At 43.8% G+C, this 13,350-nt stretch overlaps 1 protein-coding gene and 1 pseudogene across 1 annotated transcript; both read left to right on the top strand.

The window, feature by feature from the left end:
- The first annotated feature begins 573 nt into the window (after positions 1-573).
- Positions 574-9,137, top strand: REN (renin). The gene is made up of 9 exons (XM_053393199.1): positions 574-753; positions 3,964-4,120; positions 4,750-4,873; positions 5,060-5,178; positions 5,901-6,097; positions 6,782-6,904; positions 7,591-7,735; positions 8,320-8,418; positions 8,787-9,137. Exons 1-9 carry the CDS (start codon positions 620-622, stop codon positions 8,946-8,948), a joined length of 1,260 nt encoding a protein of 419 aa, XP_053249174.1. The 5' UTR covers positions 574-619; the 3' UTR covers positions 8,949-9,137.
- LOC128416088 (39S ribosomal protein L32, mitochondrial-like) lies at positions 2,460-2,866 on the top strand (annotated as a pseudogene).
- Positions 9,138-13,350: the final 4,213 nt, after the last annotated feature.

Here is a 13,350-nt window from a genome sequence, read left to right as displayed (position 1 = left end):
ATGGAAACACGGTTTACCTTCCCGCCGGAGCAGTACCTATTTATCTACTTGCACTTTGATGTGCTTTCAAACTGCTAGGTTGGCAGGAGCAGGGACCGAGCAACGAGAGCTCACCCTGTCGTGGGGATTCGAACTGCCAACCTTATGATTGGCAAGTACTAGGCTTTGTGGTTTAACCCACTGCGCCACCCGCGTCCCTCTGAGAAATAGTACAGGCCTGTTAATTTCAATTTTCACTATTGCTTTAGTAATTGCAAGTGTTCACTGGAGTCCACCTGCTAAGGATCAGGAACATAAAATATTTTCTAAGAAATGCTATTAAATAAAAAGAGCAAGACTGACCTACTTAGGGGTATGTTTAAATTTGTTCCACAATAATAAGCGGGATCTTGATTTCCTCACTGAGCTACGTACTCTGAGCTAATCATGGAAGAGAGTGAGTCTTCATACGCATGCCTTCATGGGCTCTGGCCAAGCTGCCCTTTGCCAGGAAGTGAGGTCAAGCTTAGCATCCCAAAGGCACTCCCCCCCCATCAGCAAAATTTATTACTCCTTCCCTACCAATCAGTACTGAGCAGAAACTCAAGTTCGGCACAGCAACATTTTCTATAAAAGCCCAATGGACGTGGGTTCTCTTTGTATACAACACCAGAGTGAAGGTTCTGCTATCCAAAGCAGCAGTAGGATGCCGTGGTCCTGGGTCTTTGTAGTGGTTTGCTGCTTCTTGTGCTTTTCCGGTGATGCCTTCCAAAGGTAATGTGCCTTCTCTTTTCAAGTCAAGTCAAGTCAAGGCCTAGTCTTGGGAGAACTGCCTGCTTCCTAGCGCACGATGAATGCGTAGGCTAAGTACCTGATGCAGCAGGGTCAAGGACAAATCAGAATTCCCTGATGAGGTGTATGTAGCTACTGTGCTGGGATTGATGTTAGCATTCACATGTTTTTCCTCCAGCCCATTTTGTATTATATGTGACTGGTGGCAGGTGGGAAGTTGTACTTACGTAGGAGAGAATAGACCACCATGGTGTACTTCAAATTGGGGGAAGGTAGAATTGAAGAAGTTGAAGGCATGGGTGAAGATATAATAAGAAACGAGTCAAAAGGCAGAGTTGGGGAGCAAGAGTATGGATAAAGCCTGTTAAGGCTGTGTAAACACTATATACCTTGTTTTTCGCTTTATAAGACGCACCAGACCACAAGGTGCACCTAGTTTTTGGAGGAGAAAAACAAGAAAAAAATTATTCTCAGAAGCCAGAACAGCAAGAGGGATCGCTGCGCAGTGAAAGCAGCAAGCCCTCTTGCTGTTCTGGCTTCTGGGATAGCTGCACAGCCTGCATTCGCTCCATAAGATGCACACACATTTCCCCTTACTTTTTAGGAGGAAAAAATACGGTACCTTTAAAGTACAGTGCTACCTCGGGTTAAGAACTTAATTTGTTCTGGAGGTCCGTTCTTAACCTGAAACTGTTCTTAACCTGAGGTACCACTTTAGCTAATGGGGCCTCCTGCTACCACCGCACGATTTCTGTTCTCATCCTGAAGCAAAGTTCTTAACCCAAGGTACTATTCTGGGTTAGCAGAGTCTGTAACCTGAAGCGTCTGTAACCTGAAGCATCTCTAACCTGAGGTACCACTGTACATTTGAAGCCCCTTCTTTCCCTCAAAGAATTCTGGGCACTTGTTAAGGGTTGCTGGGAATTGTAACTCTTTGAGGTATAAACTCCTTTAACTCCTTTAATCCCAATACTATGGAAACACCCTTTGATTTGATGAGTGGGTTCTATGTAAAAGGAATAAAAAAAGTGGACACAGAAATAGTAAGATCTGGTAACAAACTGTCTGGTGGAAAGGTTGGTGAAAACAAAGTCTAGACTGTGGTGAGGGGACAGATTGTATGGTGATGTTTTTACCAGAGAAGATCAAGAAAGAAGAAGAGGGTGGAGGGAGTACAACTTTGGACATACAGATTGGCATAAATCACCTCAGCAGAGAAGTGAACAGCTGAATTTGGGAGAAAAGCCTGCAATAAGCACATCCTTTCCTTTAAGCTGCTACTTAACATTCAGTGCTGCATACAGTATTGAGAGATGTCTCAGTTCCACTGAGAAATCAAGGCAGGTCTCCAGAAAATTGTGATTAGGCTTTGTTGCCTAATTTGGACTAAATTTAAACAAGCGTCAGCAAAGCTGTTTTGGAGGGGTGGAAGGTAGAGGAACACAGGGTTTTTTTCCTACTTTTGAGATTGAAACTGTGACCTTTCAAATGCAAAGCATGTTCTCTACCCCTGAGCTATGCCATTTCCCCCCTAATCAATGAAAGGGTCTCATAAGACGAACAACTGCTTTTTCCTCCCCATTTCTGGAAAGGTGCTAATAATGACATATCCTAGGTCCCTGCTTCTACATAACAATACACTTTCCCAGTAGCTATGCCACAGCAGCACTGCGGAAATTTAAATCTGGATGGCAGCCCCAAAATCAAGGCGGACCATTGAAGTAAATCGCTGCAGGTGAAGGAATCCTAGGAACCCTTATAAAGATAAAGTGAAACATTGATGTCTGTCCTCAGTGTGGCAACCTGAAAGAGAAGCATATTCTATGTGGCTATTGTTATGCAAAGGTTAAATGGGAGACAATTGCCATAAGGAAAGAAATATGGGCACAGGAGGGAGGACCACATAAGGCTCCACCTATAGAGACTGTTGTACTGTATGAGGGAGAGAAAGCTAGAGATGAAGATGAAGGCAAGCGGATCATAGAAAGAACAAGGAAGCGCCCATCTTTGTTCACACAGGACTGATTATGTCGCACAGTGGAATCTTTGGTCACAAAATCCTTGCTCTCGCAGAGTAAAAATAGCTGAAAAAATGCTACTGATAACACTTATCCCCAGAAAGGGTAAATTTTAATTGTATTTTTTAATTTGCCATTGTAGTACAGCATCACTGCTGTACTTTAAATGTTAACAAAGAAGATTCTAAGGGAAGAAGCAAATGCATTTGGTTATTGTACTTTTGGAAATGACTAATTTAGCTACTGTAAACTTAGCTGATTTTGTCATTGTATTGAAGTTGGTTAAGCAAAGTCAATCATTTGCAGGGGCAGATTCTTACGGCATCTATTTGGTCATATTACACTGTACTGTGTATTGGGGGGGGAACCATGGATTTAAACTGCATTTGTAAATGAAATGAAGCATATTCAGCAACCTGCCAAGTCTGGTTAACCATTGTAGACAGTAGTGGGATTGTGAGAGAGGGTGCCGCAAAGCAGGTATGGGAGTCACTGTGATAAAAAAGGAAGGAGTGGTTGGTCCTCAGGAATAGAAAAACAAGTTGTAGAGCAACAAATGCAAATAGTGATGGAGGAAGCATTGTGTAGGTGGGTGGCAATAAAGAATTATGCTTATGTAACAAACATGAAGCATCCTTCCCTTAATATTGGAAAAATAATAATTTTAAAAACATCCAAAATGTAAGGACCACAAATTTATGCAGGTTTGAAGCTGTGGACAACAATATGCAAGACTGAAGAACATGCTTCAAAAACTGCTAAATGACTTTTAAATAAAATCGTGTGATTCTATTCTCTCTCTCTTTAAACATAGATTAAAACTAGAGGAAAATTACTTGCTGACAGTCCATTGCAAGCATTTACTGCCATCTAGAGCAAGTGAGAGGTATCTTCCAAGCCAAGGCAGCTGTCATCTGTGAATCAAGGCTGCTTCCCCCTTGCAGCAAAGTCTGAAAGTGGCCTCAAACAAACTGTATTTCCTCACCAGCATGACTTTATTTCTTGCAGCAGTTTATTCAGCTCATTGTGAGGTGGAAGTGGGAGAGGCATTCTGGGTATCCCAGAGAAAACACAACAGCATTAGAAGAGCCCTGCTGGTTCAAACTAAAGATCCTTCTAATCCAACATTGCATTCTCACCCAAGTTTTATAATTCCTTTCTTAACACCTTTCAGGATTCCACTTAAGAAAATGCCCTCAATCAGGGAGACCCTGCAGAAGATGGGGATGGAAGTGTCTGATGGCTTCCCTTCCATGGAGCACAGTCTATACCATCTTGGCGAAGCGCTTCATAATGTGACAGCACCTACCACCCTCACAAACTACAGAGATGTGAGTGTTTGATGTTGCCCCATGAGCAAGCGAGTCAGCAGATCAGGAGAGCCCAAGCATCTTTGTAGAGATATTTATGGAGCGTGCTGTGATGGAGGGCCCTTCCACCTGTCCTTTTGAACCATGCATCCATGATGATTTGTGCTCATGATGGCAACAGGGTGGTTTTGCACGATCCTGCATTCCTCACTGCGTACACCTGCAAAGGTGGGGGTTTTTTTGGGGGGGGTGGATGCACTGCTTCATCTCCCATCAGTGCAGGTCCTGTAACTTCCTGCAAAAATGCTGTAATTTTTATGGTACAAATCTTTCAGGATTGTTCGTGTGTTGCACTTTTGTGGCACTGTAGAACAACACTGCTTACAGATTTGTTATTAGATACTGAGCAGCTTGTAAATGTTATAAATAAAAAAAATGAGAGTGTTCCCCTCCAGATGCTATAATAGGATTTGGAACACATCACAAAACAACTAATAAAGCAGAATAATGTGTAGTTGGTGCAGCATCAGTCTACCACTCATGCATTATTATAGCATCAATGATATCTTGCCAAATGCAGTCTGGAGGGGCACTAAGATTTAGGAATCAGCAGCACCCACTATTTATTTGTATTGCAACATGTCTTTCAGACGCAATATTTTGGTGAAATCAGCATTGGCACACCAGCCCAGATCTTCAAAGTCATTTTTGACACAGGGTCGGCCAACCTTTGGGTGCCATCCCACCAGTGCTCCCCACTGTACAGCGCCTGTGGTAAGTGATAGCGAGTACCATGCATACTCAGGGAAACACATGCCAACAATATAGTATGGAAATGCCTGGATTCATGGGTTTTTTTCCATTCGAATGCATGGTAATTAAAACATTTGTTCATCGTGGAGTATGATCTGTTTCTGGTGCACCACTTAATATAACCTTAGTGTCTTTCTTTCCTATTAGCTTCCCACGCCCGCTACGACTCCTCCAAATCAAGTACATACAGGCCAAATGGAACTCAAATTGCAATCCAATATGGGAAAGGACACGTCAAGGGTTTCCTTAGCCAGGACATTGTGACAGTAAGTACTACAATGGGGTAGAAGGCTCCTTTCTTTCCACTCATATGCCTTCTTGCTTCTGAAGGAGGGGAACTGGCGCAAAGCTTTCCTCTATCCTGGCAGACACAAGGCCATTCACAGGCCTGGATTCTTCTATACCAAATCACTGGTTGAAGGCTATGACCTCTTGCACTCAATCAAGGAGAATCCCCATAGTCTGGACCAGCCTTCCCCAGGTTGATGCCCTTCAGATGTTTTGGGCTACAACTCCCATCAGCCCCAGCCAGCAAGGACAATGATCAGGAATGATGGGGATTGTAGTCTGAAACATCTGGCAGGGGGAACCAGATTGGGAAAGGCAAGACCAGACTGCCATGTGTCACTTCAACCACTAGATCAGGGATAGGGGACCTGCAGCTGACCTGCCAGGTGTTGTTGTACTGTCACTCCCATCATCCCTGACCAGGAGCCTTGCTGGCTGCAGCAGATGGGAAGCAGAGTTCAACAATATATTGAAAGATTTGGCATTTAGCACTGTCACACTCTCCAAGTTATCTGAATGATGAGAAACTCCAGGGGCACAGTTCATTATAATTTGGAAGGAAGTAACGGGAGGCTGGTGAAGTTTTGCAAAATTTATCTTTATTTACAAATATGCAGGTTGAACATTGGGGAAGAAAAACCCATGCCTGCTTTGCTCCTTAGCAAAGGTAACCTTTCTTTTCCTTGTTTCTTCTATCCAGGTTGCTGGCATTCCTGTTTTCCAGGTGTTTGCAGAAGCCACAGCGCTCACTAACAAACCTTTCAACTATGCCCAGTTTGACGGAGTGCTTGGTATGGGGTATCCCAGTCAAGCCATTGATGGTGTTACCCCAGTGTTTGACAAGATCATGTCTGAACAGATTCTGACGTCAGAAGTGTTCTCTGTCTACTACAGCAGGTGATGGTTGTTTGGAAGCGCCTACATGCCAGATAACTGGGAGTATAGGTGGTCTGGACAAATCCTTCATAAGGAACCAAAAACTCATTATCTAGTTCAGGCCATCCCCAACCTTCGGCCCTCCAGATGTTTTGGACTACAATACCCATCATCCCTGACCACTGGTCCTGTTAGCCAGGGATCATGGGAGCTGTAGGCCAAAACATCTGGAGGGCCGCAGGTTGGGGATGCCTGATCTAGTTGAAGCATGTTTTCAGTAGTAGAGTACATGCTGCTTTCCAGGTTCAATTCCTAGCACCTCCCATGTTCAATCAGGGGCATAAGAAGGCCCTATCTCCATTTCTTTGTGGCAGAGGTTCTGGCCTGAGGAGTCCTGAGGGTCACACAGAGAGGCTACTGGGCCTTGATGTACAAACACTGGGGTTGCTCTTCTTTGCCTGGAAAGCTTAGTTTCCATTCACGCAGAGTTCGACACTGGCCCATCACTGCACCACTTTGAGTATCACTCTCCCCCTGCCTCATTCTCATGCACAAGAACGCTCTCCTCACATTAGTACCTATGCATTTTTTTTGCTCCTGCCAACAAGAATCTAACCAACAGAACCTGAGGTGTATCATGCCAAGTGTATCAGGTACAAGAGTGGGCAGGAAGGAGAAAGTGACTGCTTGTGATTTTTGTCCTAGGAATTCTGCACTGAACACTGGGGGAGAAATCATCCTGGGAGGCAGTGATCCATCTTACTACACGGGGGACTTCCACTATCTCAGCATCAGCCAGGAAGGCTATTGGCACATTGATCTTAAAGGGTGAGGGATACTGCTTTTTACTGCTCCAAGTAATTCACAAACCCTTCTAAGCTCCATCGCCGTGTGACAATCCAATAAACACTCCATTTATCAAACTTGGGTTCCTTTTTAAAAACAACAACAACAACCCTTATTGAGCTTTAAAATTGTACAAAACATTTCCCCCCCAAATATCCTTTCAAAATGATAACAAGGACTTTAAAAGCATTAAGGAAGAGAAGGGAAAGGGGATGTCGAGGCATTTTCATACGCCAGTTTATCCTTTCCTTAAATCAATATATGATGCAGCTGTAAAATCTACATTGCCTGGAATGTATAATTTTATTTATTTGTCTTTTAATGTATTCAGCGCTACATTCACACATTCATGGCCATAATATCACAAAAAATAGTCAAATAAACTTTCGCAAGTGTGCTTGGTCTCTAGGGCTGGGGAACCCATTGCCCTCTAGATATTGCTAGACTACAACTCCCATCATCACTGGTCTTTGGCCATGCTGGCTGATGGGTGTTGGTAGTCCAACAACATCTGCAGCGCCATAGATAACTCCATATATTAGCACATACATTCTATAGGCTACTTATCTTCTCTAGGTGTCAGAATGGCTGCTTCACTGCAAGGGCGAGGGTGGGTAGGGCATAAGGGTTTGTCTGAAACATGAAAGGCTGTTTTGCTTTCTCCACAGGGTTTCTGTCGGGGGCGAGCTGCTGTTCTGTCACGAAGGCTGCACAGCATCTGTAGATACTGGGACTTCCTATATCACGGGTCCAGCTAGTTCAGTGTCTATTCTGATGAAAGCCATAGGAGCTACTTTGTTTGAAGAGAAAGATGTACGCAAACTGAAAGCTCTCCTCCGAAAGCTTATCCTCTCTTGCAGTGGGTAGACAAAGAAATGACAGGTCAAAAAAGGAAAAACAGCAGTGGAACCCAAAGCCTGATTGCTTTTTCATGCATACAAACACTCCCTTGGTCCCCTTGAATGCTGTTTTGTTTTGTTTTTGTTTTGTCTTGTTAAAAAGTGAAGTGCTGGGTCTCATATATTAGTAAAAGTGCCATGCGTGCCAGCACAAAATGGCTGCCATAAGTAGCAAAAGAAGACATGACAGTACTCTATGCCTGAGACTCCCATTACAGGTGCAATTGTCAAGTCTGAAACTAGGAACCTTAGCACTGCCCCTTCTCCTTGTAAGTAATTTGCTGGTCTTCTCAAAAGGTGAAGAGTATAGACAGTATGGATTTGGAGGTTGCTTTTGCTTACATGAAACCTAGATTGAAATCTAGGCATGAGGGAGATACTCCGATGGATATTAGATGGGCTTGGTCTTCAACTCTTGCCTGAAGTACTTTGCCCCACAGTCTTGAGTACAGGACCTAAAAGTTTCATTTTCCTATTAACTCCTTTCTCCTCTCACAGTATATCATCGAATGCAAGAAAATTCATTTGCTGCCTGATATCTCCTTCCATTTTGGAGACAGAGCCTACATACTCAGTGGCTCCGCCTACGTCCTCCAGGTAAGATGCTGGGCAAGATTTGCAATAAACAGGAAAGGTGGAGGGCAGCTAGGAATTAGAGGAGTTGGGGTAGAAAAAAATTCCAGGGGATATTTTTTGAGGTCTGATAGTTTGAGCAATGGTGCAGCACTAATAGGCACAGTGGAAAACAGGAGTGCCTGGGGTGCTCTGGTCCATGGGGTCACGACTCTTTTGTGTTTTGAGACTACAATTCCCATCACCACTGACCACTGGTCCTGCTATCTAGGGATCATGGGAGTTGTAGGCCAAAAACATCTGGAGGGCCAAGGTTGAGGAAGCCTGATCTAAGGAAATAAAACTGTCTCACTGACTCACTTCCCTGCTTGGTTGTGCCATTCTCTCTGCAGCATTCTGAATATGGCCAAGAGTTCTGCACCGTGGCGTTCTCAGGTTTTGATATTCCTCCTCCACTGGGCCCTCTCTGGATTCTGGGTGCTAGTTTCATCGGAGAGTACTACACTGAATTTGACCGGCAGAACAACCGAATTGGCTTTGCCACATCCCTCTGACACGGAAGAGTCCTGTTTCAGAGATTACTAACTTTTGAGAAGAAACTGCATAAACTGTGAAAGAGAACAGCTTAATAATATATTGTTTTCAATAGCAAAAAGAGCTTGTGTCAATATGTATGCAAAGCCCTCCAATTATTCTGCTGCATTGCTAAAAGCTATAAAACAGTAACATCAAGAATAACATAATCCCTGGATTTCAATGTCCTCTTCCTATATTGTCCACTGAAGTCAGATAGCTGAAAGTTCTGCTTCCCATCTTAAAACTAGGATAGTTGAAATCTTTCCACCTTAAATTATAACCTGTAGACTTCCCTTTCCTGCTTAGAGGAAGTGACTGGGAAGTGTCCGTCTTCTGTGGTTACTTATTTCCCTTCACTTTTGTGGTTACTGACATCCATACAAAAAGCCGTCCTTGTTGTGAGAGGGACATTTCATACTTGGCAAAGTCCTACTTGTTTTCAAGTGAAATATGATCAGGCTAGATATGGAAATGATAGCCAATGAACAAAGGTGAGGAAAAACACAGTGTAAGAGAAAAAGAAGGTCCCATGCAACACATCTGAACAATCCTGAAGCAGGGTTCATCTGGCAGTCTGGGTTTCTCCCAAAGAATCTTGGGAATTACAGTCTTGTGGAGCTCCTGACACTATATCTTCCACTGAATGGGAAACATGACAGGATAGAACTGCCCTGGTTTAAGAAGTATAGTACAAAATCCTTATATGACACTCCCATTTGGATGTGGTAATTTTTTGCATTAACATTGCGTGTCTGTAAGTGATTGCATGAGGCAAGTTGAAGAACAGAATCTTCCATTTCATTTCACTCACTTAGTATATCTATATCCTGCCTTTCTTCTGTCACGGAATTCAAGAAGACATATATGGCATTTCCAGGCATTTTCCACCCAAATACTTGCTAGACTCTCTACACCAGGGGTTGTCAACCTGGTCCCTATCGCCCACTAGTGGGCGTTTCAGGATTCTAGGTGGGCAGTAGGGGGTTCTACAGCACGAGTGGAATCCTCCTTCCTTTGAGCACTGGTGGGAAGTAAGGAAATTTGTATTAGTGGGCAGAAGGTATAAAAAGGTTGACTACCCCTGCTCTACACTGACCTAACCTGCTTACCATCAGCCCTCAGACCATTCCGTGGGTTAGAAATCAAGCTAACGTTCTAATTTTGTCCATGGCCTAACCGTTGAAGGTATTGACTTAGGATGTCGTCAACTTCTTGAAGTCAATAGCAAGTGCATTAAAACAACGCATAGGATAGAGAAAGTGGATATAGACAGGGACAGCCCGTCCAGTTTTGCCACCTGAGGTGAAACTGGAATTGCTATCTCCTGTCTCACAGCCCACCAGGATCCCACCCAACTACTGCCACTTCTGCACCCTGCACCCCACCCCTGCCACCACTGGAACACCCTGGCTCTCATGGAACTTGACAATAGCTTGGGCATTCCACAAAGCATTGCCACTCGACTTCTCCTCTCAGGCGCAGGGAAGCCAAGCAACAACGTGGGGTGCAGGAACACCCTAGCTCTCGCCAAACCCAGTAGGAGTCAGGGCTTTTGCATGCCATTGCTGCTCATCTGCTCTCACCTCAGGGGTGAGAAAGACAAGTGCCAATGCCATGTGACAGAATGCAAACCTCTCACCAGTGAGAGGGAGGTATTCTGGCATCAACGGCAACAGTTGGGCAAGCAGAGCACTGCCTCTTGAGCTTTCACCACCTGAAGTGAGAGCTTCACCTTGCTTCATGAGCGGGCCAGTTCTGGATACACATATGTTTTTCTCCTCTCTACAATACTAGAATTCAGGGCCATCCAATGGCACTGAACGAAGAAGAGTCAGGACAGTTGGGCAACAGAGAGTACTTCTTCACACAGCACATAGTTAAACTATGGAATTCACTTCCAGAAGAGGCAGTGGTGATCACCAACTTGGATGGCTTTAAAAGATTAGAAAAATTCATGGCGGATAAGGCTATCAATGGCTAAGATGGCCATGCTCAAACTTCATAGTCAGAGGCAGCATGCCTCTAAAAGGCAGTTGCTGGGAATCACGGTGGGGAGAGTGCTGTTGCTTGTGGGTTTCCCATGGGCATCTGCTTGGCCACTGTGAAAACAGATGGACCTCTGGCTTGATCCAGTAGGCTATGATGTTCTCAGAGCCACTCCCCCTCTGATCCTAGCTGTGAAATATTACAACCACACCTTGTAGCCATTACAGCCTTATCCTCCACAAATTCCTCAAATTCTTTTCCAAAGTTGTCTAAGTTTACATTTACATTTGATTGGTAGTGAATTTCACAACACATGGTAGTGAATTTCACAACAAAACAGAACTTCTCTGGCAACACATTTTCAGTAACCTCAGTGAAGAAGAGCTGACACAGTAATCTCATCTCCTTGAGGGATGAGCCAAAACCAACAAGTGGCACAGCAGTTCCTAGCTAGCCTTTACCAACCAAGATGGAAGATGGACCTTTCACACCTCTGAGCAATGTAAGATTTAATTTGTATCCAGAATTAAATGACCAGTGAATATTTCTGCCATTGGGACTCTTCAGCTAATGCATCTGAATGACCCTTAGTTCAGCCTATTAACACCTCTGCCAATGTGGCAGGACAATTTCCTGCCTGCCCATTTTGTACAGGACAGGAATAGGGCTTTAGATGACAGCCACTAATGACCTGCAACCAGGAGGTATTAGCACTTCAGACTATAACCAACAAGGAGGACAATTATAGCCATTCTGATTAAAATAATTAGAGTCATTCTATTTCATGAGAAAATGAAAATCACTCTGTGTTGCTTCCTAGATGTTTGGGAAAGAAGCAATTCTTCCTGGTTAGAAATTGGCACATTTCAATTTGAAAAATAAACCAATCAAATGTAAATGATGATCTCCTATCAAAATACTTTAAATATTTTGCTCCCCAAAGTTTTTGGGGGTTATAATATGTTAAATCCCAGATCTCACAAGGAGTGGGTGTTCACTTATAACAGTTACCAAGGCTGCTGTCTTAGCTCTACTGATCTGGGAGCAAGTTTCACTGAATTCAGTAGGACTGACTTCCAAGTAGACGTGGTCAGGATTGTGTTTTAAGTGCTCTACAGTGATTACAGAAGTTAATCCCCTGCTCACAGCCTCACAATTTAATAAACACAATACAAAATTGGAAAGGAATGAGGAGGGTAGAGGTGAGCATGCAAATTCAGGTACCAGTTCTTGAAAGTTACATAATCTCCACAGTGTCATCTGATCCAGACAGCCAGCAGCACAACCAAGAAGTCCTTAGTCCTTTGGGCTATAGTTTAAGCTAGTTCCTTTAAGTTCTGCAGCTCTGGAACATGTAAATATCACTGCTTCAAGCTCTCTCACTCTCCAGTTTCTGGGAGACCATTCTCCTAACACTTTGTTCTACCCTCACATAGCCCAATCCCATGCCATTTACCTCTTGAGTTTGCCTTGTTGCATTTAGGCCCCCATTACAGCATGCAGGGTCTCTGGCACCTGCACCTCTCCTTATAATATGACAGCTACAGACCACTGCACTCCTCCATCAACAGAATTAGTCAAAGGAGCTCTTGGTTCAGGCCAGGCCTTATCTGTGTAGCCTGTATACATGTAGAGCCCTATTGCCTTTGCATGCCAACTAACAGATTTGTTTTCTATTAAGTACAAGCTGCTGATTCTCTTGCTGATTTCTCACTCTTCTGTGTGAAAAAGGTAACAGCCTCATGGTGTGTTGTGACTCCAGGAGCTTTTTTAAAAAAGAAATATGCTTTAGTGTGTGTTTGCATTTCACTTATGATCAGGAACACCTGTGCTGAGTTAAGCATGGACCTCTCCTTCAGGATTAGCATGGACTGAAGTAGCCAATGCATTGTGGGGTTTGAGAGACAGACATACACTGGATGGCCACTTCACACGTGCCCTTCAGAATGATGGTTGCTGCTACTCTTGTTGCAGATAGAGCATATCAGGGAGCACCTTTCCAATCACTGCATCTCCAGGTCAAGAAAATCTTAATTGCCTAAAGCTTTGCCTGTCATGCACCTGCCTTTAAAGGCACATAGCCACAGTCAGGAACAAAACTGGAAACCTTAATAATTGTTGAAGAAACTAATAGCTGAGCTATGGATCATGCTTTGGGCTGAAGAAACTGAGTTACGTATATTCAAGCAAAATTATTAGCTAACATCACCATCACATTTATGTTCCATAAGGTGGCTGGCATACATGGCCCCCTTGTTTTTTATCACCTCAATCTATGAGGTAGGTTAGACTGAGACTGACTGGCCCAGGTGAGTTTCAGAACTGAGTGGGGCTTTGACACTGGGTCTCACCAGTCATCTCTCAAATCCAGGGATGGGAAACCTCTAGTCTAGT

The sequence above is a fragment of the Podarcis raffonei genome, chromosome 6 (genome assembly GCF_027172205.1).
Source record: "Podarcis raffonei isolate rPodRaf1 chromosome 6, rPodRaf1.pri, whole genome shotgun sequence".
NCBI classification, from domain to species: domain Eukaryota; kingdom Metazoa; phylum Chordata; class Lepidosauria; order Squamata; family Lacertidae; genus Podarcis; species Podarcis raffonei.
This window is presented reverse-complemented; position numbering and strand designations above follow the sequence as displayed.

Excerpts from the sequence above, each read along its gene's own strand:
- REN (XM_053393199.1), top strand. The coding sequence starts at position 620 with ATGGACGTGGGTTCTCTTTGTATACAACACCAGAGTGAAGGTTCTGCT. Across the intron at positions 4,121-4,749 it reads CCCTCACAAACTACAGAGAT|ACGCAATATTTTGGTGAAAT; the intron begins GTGAGTGTTTGA and ends CATGTCTTTCAG. Across the intron at positions 8,419-8,786 it reads GCTCCGCCTACGTCCTCCAG|CATTCTGAATATGGCCAAGA; the intron begins GTAAGATGCTGG and ends TTCTCTCTGCAG.